Raw genomic sequence first — 18,129 nt, forward strand, 5'->3', positions numbered from 1 at the left:
CATTTGAAAGGTTCTTCAATTCTCTATTCAGTAATATAAACATTTACATAATTATTTATACAGGGTGTCCAAAAAATTTTTATTAAATTAAATTATTTGACAAAAAAAGAAGTAGAAGGACACCCTGTAAAAATAATTATGTAAATGTTTACATTACTGAATAAAGAATTGAAGAACCTTTCAAATGAGCTACCACACGACCCCTATTCTCATTTTAAAAAAATCATCGATTACGTCATCATTCCCAGACGGATGACGTCACTAGTATACCATATATGCCACAATATCATAACTTAAAAATAAAAATCGACCTGTTTCGGGATTTTTCCTTAAAGTCGCCCGTTTACGAAATAACGAATTTATTCCTTTCATTTGCACCATACTGTCGGTGGAAAATAGTGTCGCGCACGCTTGATTAGCAATTAAAAAACAAAAAAATTTTGAATATTGTATTGCAAAAAACTCTTCGGGATTTCATCAATCGATGTTTAAAGAATATCTACCTACCTTGGCAACATTAAAATTTTAAGTTTTTCACATAGTTTTTGAGGGTTAAAAATGGCCGATTTCGCAATTTTTCAATTTTTAATCGCTTATATGTCAAAAACTATCATTTTTAGAGAAAAGTCACTAAAGACCTTTTCTGTTTGGAATGATCCAAAAAACCTAAAAAAACTTTTTTTCATGCAAAAAAATAATTTTAGGAAAAAAACAAAAAAAAAACGTTTAAAAAATTTTTGACCACCTTTTGGTCCTGGCAACATGCAAATTTGTTAAAAGGAGTCCTTTTTGAGTAAGATTGTGCAAAAAATACGAATTAGAATATTTTTCCTAGCGGGTGCGCAGTGGCTTTCTGGACTATTGGTGGTTTGGGATTTGCACTATAAAATGTACCATTAAATATCCACCTTGTCCAAAATAAGTGTTATAAGAACCAATTTTTAAAAATACCGAATGAATTCTTTGGCATCAGATAGAAAGACACGTTGTTCCAAAGTATCATGTATGTATAAATAGGCATACGCAAACAAATAATGAATCCTAAGCATATAATATCTTACTGAGACCCGAACGGCTGTTTTTCGACGAAGCACTATGACTTTTCATGCATGAAGACTTGGAACAACTGCAATCCCTTCTAGTTGTTTATCAAAACACATCATGTTCAATCGTAAACCACCGTACGCAGCTACTACCTCGCCAAAACCAACAGTTACGCGTAAACCACACCGTCCAAACTGGAATTATTACTAACAGCGTCCGCTTGAAGAACTGTAACATCCACTTCATCGAAAGGATTGATGCTGTGCATGTCGCTAACACTATTGAACGTCTCTGAGGTTGAGGTGCTAGTAGTCACTTCTGCACTACTGTCAAGACTTTGGTAGTCTCCGTTGATGCTATGATGGCCGGACGCCGTCACGAAGTTCGTCGTAGCCGCTCCAGATGTTTGAGAAATGGACCTAAACAAATGTATACTTGAATAATTTAATATACACAGAGATACGTATTTTTACTAAAACAAACCAAAATGAACTTTACAATCTCTTTGTAGATTTTAAACAAGCCTATGATTCAATAGATAGAACAATTCTACCTAATATATTGGAAGAATTTGGCATACCATCAAAATTAATACGACTAGTGCAAATGACAATGACAGAAACAGAAGCACAAGTATGTATTCAAGGACAGATCACTGATGCGTTTACGATAACGCAAGGACTGAAACAAGGCGACGGACTGGCTCCAACGCTTTTTAATCTTGTTCTTGAATATGTAATTAGACGGTTGACGGTAAGCGGAAATAACATACTTACAAATAAATCTACCCAATTAGCAGCATACGCGGATGATATAAACATAATGAGCAGAACAATGAATGCAGCGGAAGAAACCTACGTTGAGTTGAAACACAGTGCAGAAGCAGTAGGGCTAGCAATAAACACAAATAAAACAAAACTACTCATACAAACCAGATCAAATAGACCGGCGCAACAACACTTTATTGACGATATAGAACATGTGAATAGATTCACGTACCTAGGAATGGATCTGGTTGCAAGCAATGAAGAAGAACCGGAAATAAATAGAAGGCTTGTGCTGGCAAATAAAGCCTATTTTGCGATGGGCCACATATTCAAATCGCGAGACGTACACCGGAAAACAAAACTCCGGGTATATAAAACAATAATCAGGCCCATAGTAAGTTATGGCTGCGAAACATGGGTGGTGACACAAAAATCTGCCAATGCATTAGATGTGTTTGAAAGAAAAGTATTACGTAGGATACTGGGCCCAATAAGTGAAAATAACAACTGGCGAATTAGGTATAATGGAGAAATATACGAGCAATATAGCGAACCAACTCTAGCACAACACACTAAACTGCAGAGATTACGGTGGGCAGGGCACGTGGTCCGCATGCATGAGAGTAGAATCCCCAGAAAACTGCTGAATGCAAGAATGCAGGGAAGAAGACCTGTTGGAAGACCTAAAAAGAGATGGGAAGACGAAGTCGATGAGGATGCCAGGAACTTTCTGGGAACGCGTTCATGGAAAAGAACAGCGGTAAATCGAAATGATTGGAGAAGCTTATTGAAGGAGGCCAAGGCTCGATTTGGGCTGTAGTGCCATTGGATGGATGGAAACCAAAATGAACGTATGACGAATGTACATTCTATCTCAACAACCTATAGGCCAGAGTCATCAACTAGCCTATATTTGTCCACTGCTGAACGTAGGCCTCCCGTAAAAATTTCCACCTATTTCTATCTTGAGCTTCTTGCATCCAATTTGTGGTGATGCGCTTGATATCATCCGTCCATCTAGTCGGTGGTCGTCCTCTGCTTCGATATGCCTCCTGCCTTGGTCGCCATTCCAGAATCTTTTTGGTCCATCTGTCATCCGTCAGTCTGGCAACATGTCCTGCCCAAGCCCATTTAGCCATGGCTATTCTTTCAACTGCCTCCGTGACTCCTGTTCTTCTTCTTATTTCTAGGTTTGGTACTTTATCTCTGATGGTAATACCTAACATTGATCTTTCCATAGCGCGTTGTGTAACTCTTATTTTATTTATTGTTCTTTTTGTCAGAGTTAGTGTTTCTGCACCATATGTAAGAACCGGCAAAACACACTGGTCAAAGACCTTTCTTTTTAAACAAACTGGAATATTAGACTTGAAAATGTTATTTAATCTACCGAAGGCAGCCCATGTAAGACCTATCCTTCTTTGTATTTCAGTTGTCTGGTTATCTCGGCCTAAGCGAATCTCATGTCCTAGATATTTGTAAGCTATTACTTGGTCGATGCTATGACTCCCAATCTGAATTTTATCGCTGACTACAAGGTTGGTCATAAATTTTGTCTTTGAGGTGTTAATTTTAAGACCAATTGTTTTTGACACTTTATAGAGCGTGTGCAGCATTTTTGTGGCTTTATCAACTCTATCAGATATTAAAACGATGTCATCGGCAAATCTTAGGTGGTTCAGATCCTCCCCGTTTATATTGATTCCCATATTATCCTCTCCTTCCATTTGCTTGAACATATATTCAAGAACAGCTGTAAACAATTTCGGGGAGATAGTATCACCCTGTCTAATTCCACGTTCTATTCTAAATTTCTTGGTATCTTCATGAAGTCGAACACAAGCTGTACCAGTTTCGTAGATACTTTTAATCAAGGCGATATATCGGTAGTCAATGCGGCAGTCCGCCAATGCTCGAAGTATTTTATGATGATCTATAGTATCGAACGCCTTTTCATAATCCACGAATATAAGAAAGATAGGCTTGTTATACTCTGTGCACTTTTCTATTAGCGTTTTTATAACTTGTAGATGATCGTTTGTTCCGTATCTGGAGCGGAACCCAGCCTGTTCACAAGGTTGGTAACTATCCAGTTTGTTCACAAGCCGTTTTGTTATTATCTTCATGAATAGTTTGTATGTATGGGAGAGCAAACTAATAGGTCTGTAGTTCTTCAGATCTGAAATGTCACCTTTTTTATGCATTATGGTTATTATTGCATTATGCCACTGAGAGGGGGTTACGCCTCTTGTCAAACAAACATTGAACATCTTTTTCAACACATTTATTAACGTTTCTCCTCCTTCTTTGATGTGTTCAATGACTATCCCATCTTCTCCAGGTGATTTATTGTTTTTCATCTCCGAGAGAGCTGATTTTATTTCCTCTGTTGTGATGTCTGGGATGTCTTCTGAGCCTACATTTTGAACTTTTGGTATTTGACTTTGATCAGGATCTGGAAGTTCTTCTCGCTTATACAATTCTGAGTAAAAATCTTGAGCAATTTTTAAAATATCTTCCTTATTTGTTGTTATTTCTCCTTTTTTATTTACAAGTTTACAAATATTTTTCGATCCTTCAGTCATTTGTCGGCGCAGTACCTTTAAACTCTTATTTTTATCAATGGCGTGAGTTATGTGTTCAGTGTTGTAATTTCTGACATCTTTTCGAATGGATTTTGTGATATCTTTGTTTAACTGTCTAAGTGCTGCAAAATTTTCTGTGTATTTGTTTTTCAATTCTCTTCTTTTGTTTATAAGGTCTTTAGTAGCTTGAGTAAGTTTATCTATCTTGTTTTTTCTTTTTTCCTTATATTTGCTATGAGCGTTTCGAATCGCACTGTTTATTCGCATGTTTGTCACCTCTATATCTAATGCATTTTCATTTAGATGTTCTACTTCTTTCAGTTCTGAAGTTATGAGATTCTGATAAGCTACACTATCTTCTATCGATTCCCATTTATTAGAAGGCCTCTCTGTTATCATTGCTGTCCTCTCTTGTCTAAGGTTGATCAATATTTTTGCTCTAACCAACCGATGGTCACTCCCAACAGTGATTTTATTGATTACTGTAACATCTTGGATAATATTTTTTCTGTTTGTGATGATGAAATCAATTTCGTTTTTTGTTATGCCATCTGGACTAGCCCACGTCCACTTACGTTGTTGGTTCTTTTTGAAAAATGTGTTCATCACGTATAGCCGATGATGCAACAAAAAATTTAGTAGCATACCTCCTCTATCATTTCGCTCACCATATCCAAATGAGCCCATAGCCACTTCTGCGTTATCTTCTTTATATCCAAGTTTAGCGTTAAAATCGCCCATTAAGATTAGGTGGTGGGTTTTATCTTTTTCCATAGCTCTATTTATATCTTCATAAAAGTTTTCTATTTCTTCATCGCTATGACTCGTCGTGGGTGCATATACTTGGATAATTTTAATAGAGCATCTCTTGTTCAATTTTAGTATGAGGTACACAACTCTTGAGCTTACACTATCTATTTTTATAATTTTATCTAGGTGTTTCTTGTGGACGAGAAAACCTACGCCGCCAACTGCCTTATCGTCTTCTCCAATGGAATGTAGCAGATGCCCTGATTTTAAAACTAATTGGTTTTCTCCTTTTCTTCGTATTTCGGAAAGTCCCAGTACATCCCATTTTATGCAGTTAAGTTCTTCCTGTAATTCAATGAGCTTATCTTCAGTTGCAAGCGTTCTTACAGAGTACAGAGGCCAGAGTAATAAGACAAAAATGAAGAGTACAGGGGAAAAATAAGGAATGTCACATTTTATACATATTGAGATAAACACTAATAAAGGTTTATTTCTTATATCTCAAAACTACTTAGGATATTCTTAGATCTTAATATAATATTAATCTATATTAACTTATTAATTTAATAATGCACCAAAAAACTGCTAACATTCCTTATTTTGTTCAGTGGCGTGCGGACAATCATGTCTCTTCGCCTGGATACAAATTCTTAGAAAATTCAAATAGACTGATCTTTCTGGTTATGGTCCTGAATCGATAGGCTAGTCGATAGTACTCAGTTTTTGCTACCACATGGCGAGAAAAACTAAAATTCATGAAAAAGTGACATTCCTTGTTTTTCCCCTGTACTCTTAAAATATACCCTGTTCGTGACACTTCAACAGCCAGTTGAGTGTTTTTTCGACAAGTAATACCTATAAGAACATTGTAATTCGCTTATGTTTAACAACTAGATTTGTTCTTTATCAATTCAGGGTGTTTCTAAATAAGTACCACAAACTTTAAGTGGAAAGGAACAAAATGCAAAATTTTGACGCCTGTATTTTAAATGTAATCATTTTTTCGAATCCTGAGAAAACTAATAAGTATTTTTGAAAAATTTAAACACAGAATGAAATATTACTTTATTACCAAGGGCCGAAAGTCCCTTAGAATGAATAAAAAGTTTTTTTAATGACATATTTGAAACTAAAAATCACACTAAATTTTCTTAGTTTTTCACCCCTGTAACTTATTAAAATAAACATAGTTTTCAGGGACTTTCGGCCCTCGGTCCTAACGTAATCTTTCATTTTGCGTTTAAATTTTTGAAAAATTCTTATTAGTTTTCTTAGGATTCGAAAAAAATTAATCCCGTTTATATTCTTGTTATTGGTGTTTTTTTGTATAATAAACGTTACTTACAAGGAATTACTTTTATTATTATTTTGTGCAAACTTCTAATTAATAATATTTTCTTGTTCGACTCAAAAAATACTATAAATTTTACCAGAATTTGTACTTTAAAATCGTAGTTTCGAAAGCGGTAGTTTGAAAGTCAGACTACCGACGTCATCAATTGCGACGTTGCCTTTTTTCTCTTCATGGCTTGTAAAATAAAGGTGGCTATGTAAAAAATAGATTTTTTTGAAAAAAGTTATTCAAAAAGTTTATAAGGAAAACTTGACGATACTGTTGCGTAATTATTTATTACTAATAAATGCATTTTTTATTCACTTTTTTTAAAGCAACTTGAAAGTTTAGTTCATGCTCTTTCATTTGACACCTGTAGAATGATGGTTCTAAAATTAATTTTTTTTCTGACTTATGTTATTGCAAAAAAAGCTCTCTGGGATAAACAATTTGAATAAAATTTAAACAATTGAATAAATCGCTTTGAAATTTTTGTCACATATTAAGCACCAGCACCAAAGAACCCTCATTTGACAAAAATTTCAAAGCTGAACACTTATTTTTACAATAGTTATTGCGAAATTATTTTTTTTAATTTCGACTTTTTTTCGCAATTATATTAACAATAAATAAGTGTATTAAACTTTGTAATACGCCATTTTAAAGCTTTTTCCATTCTCTCGAAGATATTTTTACTAAGAAAACCATAAGTCTTACTGTTTTCCATTAATTTGAAAAAAAAAAAGGAAAAAAACGCCGTTTTTGACTCTAAATTGTCTATAAATAAAAATGGCCGCTAGATCCTACGCAGGAAATGGTTACAATTTGTTCTTATAGGTATTACCTGTCGAAAAAACGCTTCAATATCCTGGCTGTTGAAGTGTCATGGAAAAAACCTTATTACCCTGGACTACTATCTCAACAATTCTATCTCAACATGTAAAATTGAATATATCTTGGGAGGGGCAATACTTAGAACATGGTGACAGACCCAAATATCTTTAAGTCATACTAGAACGGTCACTAAATTATAAATCCCACTGTCGGAGTACAAGGCAAAAGGTTACTACGAGGAACAACCTTCCTCCGGAAACTTGTAGGGAGCAAGTGGCGTGCAAACCCACAGATCTTAAAGTCAAGAGCTGTTGTGTTTCTCAGCAGCCTGTCCCGTGTGGGAATATATCTAGACACGTCCAACAAGTCACCACTGCATTAAATGTATCATGTAGAATAACTACTGGCTGTATGAAATTTACCCCTCTGTCCCTACTGTACCGGGCAGCTGGATTCGCACCACCAGAGGACGCATCCTTGTCTAATCCCTCTCTCTGCTGTGAATTGGCTTGAGAACAAAGAAATATACTTCTTCTTTTTCTGGTTCCTACCCGTTTCGGATGTTGGAAATCACATTGGCAATCATAACCTTGCTCGCTGCGGCTCGAAACAGTTCCGTTGAGGTTTTCTTAAACCATGTTCTTAAATTCCGCAGCCATGATATTCTCCTTCTACCGGATCCTCGCTTACCTTTGACTTTACCTTGCAATATGGACTGCAGCAGGGAGTAACGGTGCTGATTTCTCATAACGTGTCTCAAATACTGCAATTTTATGTCTGTGATGGTAAACACAATCTCCGGTTCCTTCTTCATTCTTATTAGAACTTCCTTGTTCGTCATCCTTGCTGTCCATGATTTTCTCAGCATTCTTCTATAAAGCCACATCTCAAAAGCTTTAAGTTTTTAAATAGTGGTATCAGTAAGCGTCCATGCCTTCGCTCCGTACAATAATACAGAGAAAACATAACGTCTCAAAAGTCTCATTTTTGTATCTAGGGATATCTTGTGGCTTTTGAAGATCACGCCCATTTTGTTAAAGACCGCTTGTATAAATTTCCCATAAATTTCTACAGTGAACAAATATTTTCAATATTTCAACATATTAGAACCTAGTACCTGTCCCTTCAAAACTAGTTTTTTATCCATATACCCGCCAACTATTTTCGCGCCAACCACGTAGCAAGTTGCCCAACATACCTGTCTGCCTATTTTCAACCATCGTCGAATGCACACCGCATTTAAGAAGGTCCAAATAATGTAGTTTTTGTCTATTTTCACCTCAAGTATAACAAGTTATTTAATGTCCGAGGCCTTATCAACTAGGCAGTAAGTGATAGTGCCAAATAGTAAAATAATATCAGCTGTATCAACTGTAAGTACAACGATAATCCTATTTACATCTTACTCATTTACCTCTCGTCAAGTTCGCGGTGTTGCCATTACGTGGAAACGGTTCGCTGTTCTATCAAAAACTCTATGCGGGATAACTGTCTCACAAACTCATAATATAAACTAAAAGGGAAGTTCCCTAGGTTGGCTGTATACCATATAGTTAAAAAACTCTAACATGAAGTAAAAACCACTTCTATGTAATTGGCATATTTATTAAAATTTAAAAAATCCCAATGGATTGAATAAAATGTGTCCAATTCAGAACGTTTTCAGACCTATCGGTCCATCATCAGTGAATCTACAATAAAATAAGTAATCCCACTATTAAAAATTGAAAGATGGTTGAAATTTTGAAAGTTAGAAAAGTGTGGTTATGATTACTTACTTGAATACTTGCTAAATAGCCCCAGAAATAAACAATGGTTGAATTTATAATTCGATTTACCTTATTTGAAAGTAATATTAAACAGGCTAAACGCCGATGTTAAAAGATATAACCTCCGGGAAGATAGCCTGTTTAATATTACTTTCAAATAAGGTGAATCGAATTATAAATTCAACCATTGTTTGGTTCTGGGGCTATTTAGCAAGTATTCAAGTAAGTAGTCATAACCACACTTTTCTAACTTTCAAAATTTCAACCATCTTTCAATTTTTAATAGTGGGATTACTTATTTTATTGTAGATTCACTGATGATGGACCGATAGTTCTGAAAACGTTCTGAATTGGACACATTTTATTCAATCCATTGGGATTTTTTTAAATTTTAATAAACATACCAATTACATAGAAGTGGTTTTTACTTCATGTTAGGGTTTTTCATAATTTAAACTTATAATATCAATCTGCTATCTCTCATTTACTCGTAATTTAAACTTATAATATCAATCTGCTATTTCTCATTTATTCGTCGATTAATTTAACTCTTCAATATACCTATTTTTTGTTATTTTATAAACATTGTGTTTTAATTACCTATCATCCTCTCCTTATCCCTCGCAAAGATTACTCATTGCAGGTGCTGAATTCAGCTGGTCCTTCGACAAATAAAAAGAAGTTCCCAAAATCTGTGTGCGAGAATCGACCAGAGAACGAGCCGAGTTCGTTACGGCGAGCTCCTTAATCGCATGCTGCTCTTGCCTTTCCTATGATTTCCTGTACATTGCTAAACTGATCATTTATAATAGTTCCCAGGTAGCAATACTATTTTACGCGCTCTATCTGCGTTCCATTAATGTATAGATGAGCCCCGTTTATATTATCCTTGCTGATAATCATTTGTTTCGTTTTTGGGTATTAATGTTTAGTCCGTACTGTTGATTGTACTCGTTGATTCTGTCCATTAGCCTCTGAAGTCCCTCTAAACTATCTGCTATCACCATGCTGTCGTCGGCTTATTTAATATTGTTTACTCTTTCTCCATTTAGAAGGATGCCTTCGTATACTCCGTATAGAGTCTTGTTAAAAATTATCTCTGAGTACATATTAAATATCAACGACGATAGGATACATCCCTGTCTAACTCCACGTAGTATTTTTATGTGATCTGTTTCTTCTCCGTTAATTTTCATATATGCGGTCTGATTCCAGTAGAGTTCTGAAATTATTCTGGTGTCTTTGGTCATCAAATTCTGCTTCTTTTAAAATGTTAATCATCTTTTGGTGTTGAACCCTGTCAAATGCCTTTTCATAGTCGATCAAGCAAGCGTATACGAAAGACAAGTTTAATATAATGACAACAATGATCTTTTAATATACGTACCTAATAGCTCTTTGGAATGGATTTTCAGATTGTTCTTGAAAAGTGCCTCCCTGCGTAGTATTGTTTCGAGGATTGATTAACGGGGAAGTATCGTCAGTATCTGTATCGTCACTGTCCGATTCCGAACGTCTTTCTTTGCTGCCCCAAATACAACGTTTACATATGGGACATACTCGTCGATTTTTCGTCAACCATGGATCTATACAGTTCATATGGTATGCTAGAAAAGTAATAAATTAAAAAACTCTAAATCAAGCGGTCTCTTATATAAAAACAAATATATTCGAGTCAGTTCTGGGGATTTGTATGCGACACCTCGAATATCCCAAACGACAATATTTGGCTGCAATGAGATTGTGCTCCACTTCACTATGCGAGTGTGATATGAGGCAATACATAAATAATGTGTTGCCCAGAAGATGAATTGGAAGACGTGTTTTTATCGAATAACACCCGCGATCACCCGGCATGAATCCTTTACACTATTTCTTGTGGGGTCACTTAAAAAACATTATTCATAAAACAAAACTTGTCAATATTCAGTAACTAAAAGATAGAACTATCTCAGAGATAAAAAGAGTTGAGCAATCAGGGATGTTGCAAATGTATTGTAAAGTTTTAAAAATCGCATGGCTTGTTGTATTGAAGTAAACGCACATTTCGAGAATCTGCTGTAATCGCCTTTGCTGGTTTTCTAAAATTCCTAATTTTTCTACTACTCAAATATTGACATATCTCTAACATGAGTTTGTTTTCAGCTGCTGTATGTTTTGTGCGCCATGATTTGGATAAATCTTATACTGCACCAGTTTCGCTAAACTATTTATTCATTTATTAACAGTAGACCTTGTTATGATATTATTTCGATATAAATTATTGAAGATTATTCAAATTAAACGAGTTTATTCATCTAAATGTATTATTTTAACTTCAACGAAGATAATGTAAATGTAGAACTACACCCCAAAGATATAGGGAACATTGCATGAAAAATAATCAGTATTTCTCATTCACAAGACGCCACCACATACACGCACACCAAAATGTATAAAAATCGTAGAAGCCGTTTCTGAGATAATTGAGGCGTTCCATATAGTCCAGGAACCGAAGCATTTCACCTCGCAATTTTTACAGAATGGATCGATTTGCTTGAAAATTTAAAAATAAGTAGTGGATAGTTCAAGGATCAAAATCTATATGATGCCGAAAGGCGCTTTTACCATGGGGGCGGTTGCCACCCCATCTTAGGGGTGGAAATTTTTTATTATATTTTGACTGCAAAAGTTGATAAAAATATTCATTCTAAGCAAAAAATGGTCTATACATTTTTTTGATAAAATTAATACTTTTCGATTTATTCGCTATCGAAAGTGTTAGTTTTATACAGAAAAAATCAATGTTTTTTGATATTATACTCATTTACCATTCACTCAATTTTTGCCGTAGAAAAAATTTTTTCAAACCAAGTTCTTGGGAATTAAATAACCTACAATTTCATATAAAAACATTTTTTCATATATCTGATGCTAATGTTTCTATTCTGAAGAAAATGGCATTTTTTGCCAAACTACAAAAAGTCGTTATTCGCTTTTAACTCCAGTTTTTTTAAAACTAATCATTCTAAGCCAGTCAAACTTCTAGAATCTATTAATAATACATAAATAAAGAAGAATGAATAAGGCCAATGGCTAAAAGCAAGGCTAACTTACATTATTATGCTTCCAATTGGATTTCTTTTTTTTTTCTCAAAAAAATATATTAATTTTTTAACCGTAACCTTTTTAATTTTTATCTTAGAAAGTTTGGTAAAAAATAGTTTTGTAGGTTTTTACAAGATCTATAAGACTTTTAATATGAAATTCTTTTAAAATCCTCAGTCGCAAAAAGTGGTGACTTTGAAAGGGTTGGTAAAGGTGATTTTTGCATGTTATTACAAGATTTAATTGTCAATAGCTCACTCAATTTTTACCGTAGAAAATATTTTTGCAAACCAAGTTCTTGGGAAGTAAATAGGCTACAATTTCATATTTAAATATTTTTTCGTATCTATGATGATAATCTTTCTATTCTGAAGAAAAGGAAATTTTTTACCACACTTCAAAAATTCGATATTTGCTTTTGACTCCATTTTTTTAAAAACTAATCATTCTAAACCAGTTAAACTTCTAAAACCTATTAATAATACATAAGTAAAGAAGACGAAATAAGGTCAATGACTAATTTTATTCAGAGTGGTGATTAGGGGTTTGCTTTCAATCACTTTTTCGCTGAAAAATATAGGGTCTGACATTCTTTTCATTATAAGCCACTTAATTTTTGAGGTAAAGACTTTGTTTTATTTCTGGAGATAGATATTTTTAAATACTTCAAATTAGTTTAAACAAGTTATCCTCGAAAAATGCATAGTTTTCCCGTCTTTTGACTTTGAAACTACAATATTTAGCATTTGACGAAGAAGAGCTAACATATAATAAAGTATAGCTCGATTACTATTGGTCTTAAAGAAAATTAAAAAAAAAAACGGTTTTGTTTATTTTTTCAAAAGGTACATTTTTGTTAAGCAAAGTTGTTTTGATAAAACGAAAACTTTTTGAGTTATTTGCAGAAAACTGATTAAAAACATTAATTCTTTTAATATAAAACTAACACTTTCGATAGCGAATAAATCGAAAACTATTAATTTTATCAAAAATACGTATAGAACATTTTTTGCTTAGAATGAATGTTTTTACCAACTTTTGCGGTCAAAATATAATCAAAAATTTTCACCCCCGACATAGGGTGGCAACCACCCCCATGGTAAAAGCGCCTTTCGGCATCATATAGATTTTGATCCTTGGACTATCCACTACTTACTCTCAAATTTTCAAGCAAATCGATCCATTCTGTAAAAATTGCGAGGTTTTGTCCTATTTTAAGCTTCATTACTTGGACTAATACATAAAACTCACTCTGTATTATAAGTATTTTGCTATCTGTATAGAAGAACAATGCGCAGAAATAGAAGAACACCAGAAAAGACATGATAGTTTTAACACACATAAAAAATATAAAGAATTAACTCAGAACAACAGAAAAAGAAAACCGGGAATACTAAAAGATACAAATGGGAAACTTGTGTTGAGTACTAACGAAAAATTAAAGAGATGGACAGAATACATATATGAATTGTTCAAAGACAATAGAACAGAGCAGATGGAAGACGAAGTAGAAGATGATATGGTTTTAAAGATATTAAAAGAAATTAAATCAGCATTAAAAAACAGCAAAAATGGTACAGCAGAAGGTGGAGACCAAATCCCAGTAGAAAGCTTAAAATGCATAAATGATGAAACCTTAGACATTATCGTAGACTTGTTTAATACAATGTACAAAACAGGAAACATACCAAAACAATGGTTACTCTCCACCTTTTGTGCTATCCCTAAAAATACAAACGCTAAAGATTGCAGTGATTACAGAACAATATCATTAATAAGTCACATTCTCAAATTATTATTCTTGAAAATAACACATGGTCGTACAAATAAAAAACTGGAAGAAGAAATAGATGATAGTCAGTTTGGTTTCAGAAATGGACTAGGAACCAGAGAGACTTATTTGCTTTTAATTTGTTAGCTCAAAGATGCATGGAGATGAATGTGGATGTGCATGTTTGTTACATTGATTTTGAGAAAGCATTTGACAAAGTAAGACATGAAAAAGTAAGACATGAAAAAGTAAGACATGAAAAATTAGTCAAAATTCCAAAGACAAAAAACATAGACAAAAGGGACTTACGAATAATAACAAACCTTTACTGGAATCAAAGGGCACAAATTGTAATAGATAACGAACCCAGTCCAGAAATTAAAATCAGGAGAGGAATTAGGCAGGGATGTATTATGTCTCCATTACTCTTTAATGCATATAGTGAAGCTATTTTTGAAGAAGCACTCCTACCTCAAAATAAATGAATAATAATTAACGGAAGATCTATTAACAACATAAGATATGCAGATGACACCGTGATTATGGAAAGCTCTGCTGAATAACTCCAATTACTACTAAACAAAACAAACAGTTTCTGTGAAGAATATGGACTAAAAATGAATATAAAAAAGACCAAATGCATGATAATAACTAAGAAAACAAACATACAAACAAGCATACATTTGGGAAATGTACCCATAGAAAGGGTTGATAAATACAAATACCTAGGAACCTGGATTTCAGAGAAAAATGATTAAACAACAGTAATAAGAACCAGGATAGAAATAGCAATAAATGCGTTTGTAAAAATGAAAATAATTCTCTGCATTAAAAACCTTAGCTTAGAACTGAGAGTAAGAGCTTTGAGATGCTAGTGTTTTTGATACTGCAATATGAACTTGAAAGTTGGACATTGAAGCAAGAACACATAAATAAGCTACAGTCATTTGAAATGTGGTGTTACAGAAGGATACTTAGAATTGCATGGACACAGAAGAAAACGAACATGGAAGTATTGCGAGAAATGGGCAAAAAATGCGAAATAATAAACACAATAAAAATAAGAAAGTTACAATATCTGGTACACGTAATGAGGGGCCAGATAAGAGGCGGAAGAAGTATAGGAAGAAGGTGAATGTCTTGGTTAAAAAATTTAAGGGACTTGTTTAAATGCAGTTCTGTAGAACTCTTCAGAGCAGCGGTAGATAGAGTAAAGATAGTGATGATGATAGCCAATCTCCGACTGGGAGACCGCACTTAAAGAAGAAAATTAAGTTAATGAACAACTTTTTAGTTTACACTCGTACTGATCAATAAACTTTGCACCACAAACAAGTTCAACTACAATATCCCTTATCATAGGCTCACATTACTGGAAAAAGGAGCTTTATATGCAGGTATACAATTCTACAACCATCTGCCTCTACACTTGAAGATATCTGATGATATCTCCAGGATAAAAAGGGAGATTGTAAGCTTTTTGTGTAAATTAGAACCGTATACAACAAACGATTTTATGAATAGTACATGGAACTAATATATCTAAATGTAAGTATAAAATTTATACTACTTTTATAACATTTAACTCTACCTGATTGCACTTTAAACCATCTTACTACCTTAATAAACAGGTCATTCGAAACTGGAGTTTTTCCAAGCTGCCTTAAGACAGCGATAATTATTCCTATACATAAAGGAGGCGATAAAGATCTTGCTTCGAATTATCGCCCTATTGCACTCCTGCCCACGTTGTCGAAGATAATTGAAATTCTGGTAAAAAAAAGAATCTTATCTTTTCTGTTGAAATACAAATTGCTTACTCCACATCAATTTGGATTCCTGAGTGACAAATGCACGAATGATGCTATGTTCTTCCTTTTCGATCATGTTTACTCCAGTCTAAACAACCATCACTCTACAGCAACAATTTTCTGTGATTTCTCTAAAGCATTCGATTGTGTAAACCATAACATCTTGACTGACAAATTACAGCACTATGGATTTAGGGGAAATGCTCTTAAATGGCTTAAATCATATCTTAATAAAAGAAGTCAGTTTGTAAGGGTTGACACGAAGACGTCTTCTTGCATGCCATTAGAATGTGGGGTACCTCAGGGTTCAGTTCTAGGCCCTATATTGTTTCTGATATACATAAATGACATCTCTAGTCTGAACATTAAAGGTAAAATATGTCTCTTTGCAGATGATACTAGTATTACTTGGAGTAACACGGATATTATGGATCTTCGCAATACCATAGCTACAGACCTAGTCACCATTAAATCGTGGTGCGATTCGAATCTCCTGTTATTTAACGTTTCTAAAACCAAAGTCCTACCTTACAACAGTATGATGCAACCTTTAGTACTTAATAACAACAGTCTAGAGGTAGTTGAATCGGTGAAGTTCTTAGGGCTTATTGTGGATAAGTCTCTAAAATGGAACTTGCACATTGATGCCTTACACAAAAAATTAAGTTCTGCTTGTTTTGCGCTAAGATCAGTTGCTACGGAAATGAATTTGTCAACATCTAGGACCGTTTATTATGCCCTTTTTGAGTCTCATCTTCGGTACGCGCTTCCATTCTGGGGTACGTGTTGTGCGACTCAATTTGAGCGTATTTTTAAACTACAAAAGAGAGCTCTTCGTTACTCCCTGAGACTCAATAGCAGAGATCATTGCCAAGAATTCTTTAAAAAATTTAAGATATTAACTCTTCCTTCTTTGTTTGTTTTTGAATCCGTTTGTTTAATCCGCAAGCATGCATCAGAAGGTCCAGAGAGACCCACTCATAACTATCCCCTTAGAAACGTGGATCATAATCTTTATCTGCCAACCCCACGGTCTGAGCTGGTTAAGTGCTCTATACTATACAATTCGAGAAAAATGTACAATCACCTGCCATCTAACATCAAATCTATTGCAGCATTTCCCGCTTTTCGCAAGGCCTTGAAAGCTTATTTGCTGGAGAAAGCTTTTTATACAGTGAATGACTTTTTTATAAACGATTTGAATTCAGCAAATTGACTTGTAGGATTATTACTTTCGAGTACTTGTGTACATATTTGCAGCGGCATAGAACTTTTGATTTACTTTCCCTTTCCCCTTTCCTCGTTTGCCTTCTTTTTGCTCTGACGTTGTATACATATTGTTTGCAAAATTTTTAATTTTTTAATGTGTACTTAATAACTGTAAAATTATATTAAGTAGTATAACTCACGCCATTTACTTGGTGTCTGTTTCTGTTTTTGTTTTGTTTGTAGTTTTTTACTATTTTTTGTTTTTTATTGTATTTTTTATTTTGTATAAGCTTTGTCCACAAATTGTTAAAATTTTTTGACAATAAAGCATACCTTACTTACTTACTTACTTAATATAAACTTATGTAAGTAGTGCACTTGCTGATTATTGTTTTTTTTACTTTTATGTAAATGTCATAATTTTAAACTTATATTTTGGACTGGCTTTATACATTTCTTTTTTATTAAAACTTTATGTGTTTAAGTGTAATGAATTTTATTATTTATTATTATTATTATTATAAAGGAAAAAATAAAACTGGTTTACCATGGTTGCAAGGAAGAACTCTTAATTTTTCTCCTTCCACGTAATCGTCCAAACAAATGGCACATGTATCGAAGGGATCACCCTTCTGGAACTTGTGTAGCGGGATTTGTCTTAATACAGATTTCGGCAGTCTATTTCTCCTTAGTCGTCTTCTATCTTTTATGCATTTCCATATCTGTAAATACGTCAAATTTATTAGTAAGAAGAATAAAGGATAGTAAACAGTAACACTTTAAATTGAAAAATTCAATATCCTCAATCTCTCCGAATTTTGCAAGGGCTTACCACTTAGTCCAGGCTTTATCGTCGCCCCCGTTAACGAAATGATTCCGATTCGATTTTTTTGTACAAGCTTACTCAAAAAGAGGTCCTTATAACGAATCCACAGGGTGCCAGGCGGTACCGTGGTCGAAAAATTGTTTAAACAATTTTTAAAGTTATACTTCTTTACGATCGAGGGTGAAATTTTATACTTGCCTGGCGCATGAGCAGACAGACAGTATGTAGTTCGTTGCTGGTCTTTCAAATTATGTATGTATCAGCGTAAATAAGTCATTAAAAGAATATATTAGTGTTTTTAGTAAACGTATTATTTATTATAATTTTTGTGTCTTTGGATTTG

At 34.0% G+C, this 18,129-nt stretch overlaps 1 protein-coding gene across 1 annotated transcript in view; it reads right to left on the reverse strand.

The window, feature by feature from the left end:
* Nucleotides 1–770: 770 nt before the first annotated feature.
* Nucleotides 771–18,129, reverse strand: part of LOC114327568 (E3 ubiquitin-protein ligase RNF13) — a 58,539-nt gene continuing 41,180 nt past the window's right edge. The window contains exons 5-7 of the mRNA XM_050658085.1: nucleotides 17,508–17,682; nucleotides 10,470–10,689; nucleotides 771–1,463 (exon numbers count right to left, since the gene is read on the reverse strand). Coding sequence (XP_050514042.1) covers nucleotides 1,214–1,463; nucleotides 10,470–10,689; nucleotides 17,508–17,682 — 645 coding nt within the window. The 3' untranslated portion in view covers nucleotides 771–1,213. The remainder of the gene's footprint in view (nucleotides 1,464–10,469; nucleotides 10,690–17,507; nucleotides 17,683–18,129) is intronic.

Source organism: Diabrotica virgifera, chromosome 8, assembly GCF_917563875.1.
Source record: "Diabrotica virgifera virgifera chromosome 8, PGI_DIABVI_V3a".
In the NCBI taxonomy this organism is placed as follows: Eukaryota; Metazoa; Arthropoda; class Insecta; order Coleoptera; family Chrysomelidae; genus Diabrotica; species Diabrotica virgifera.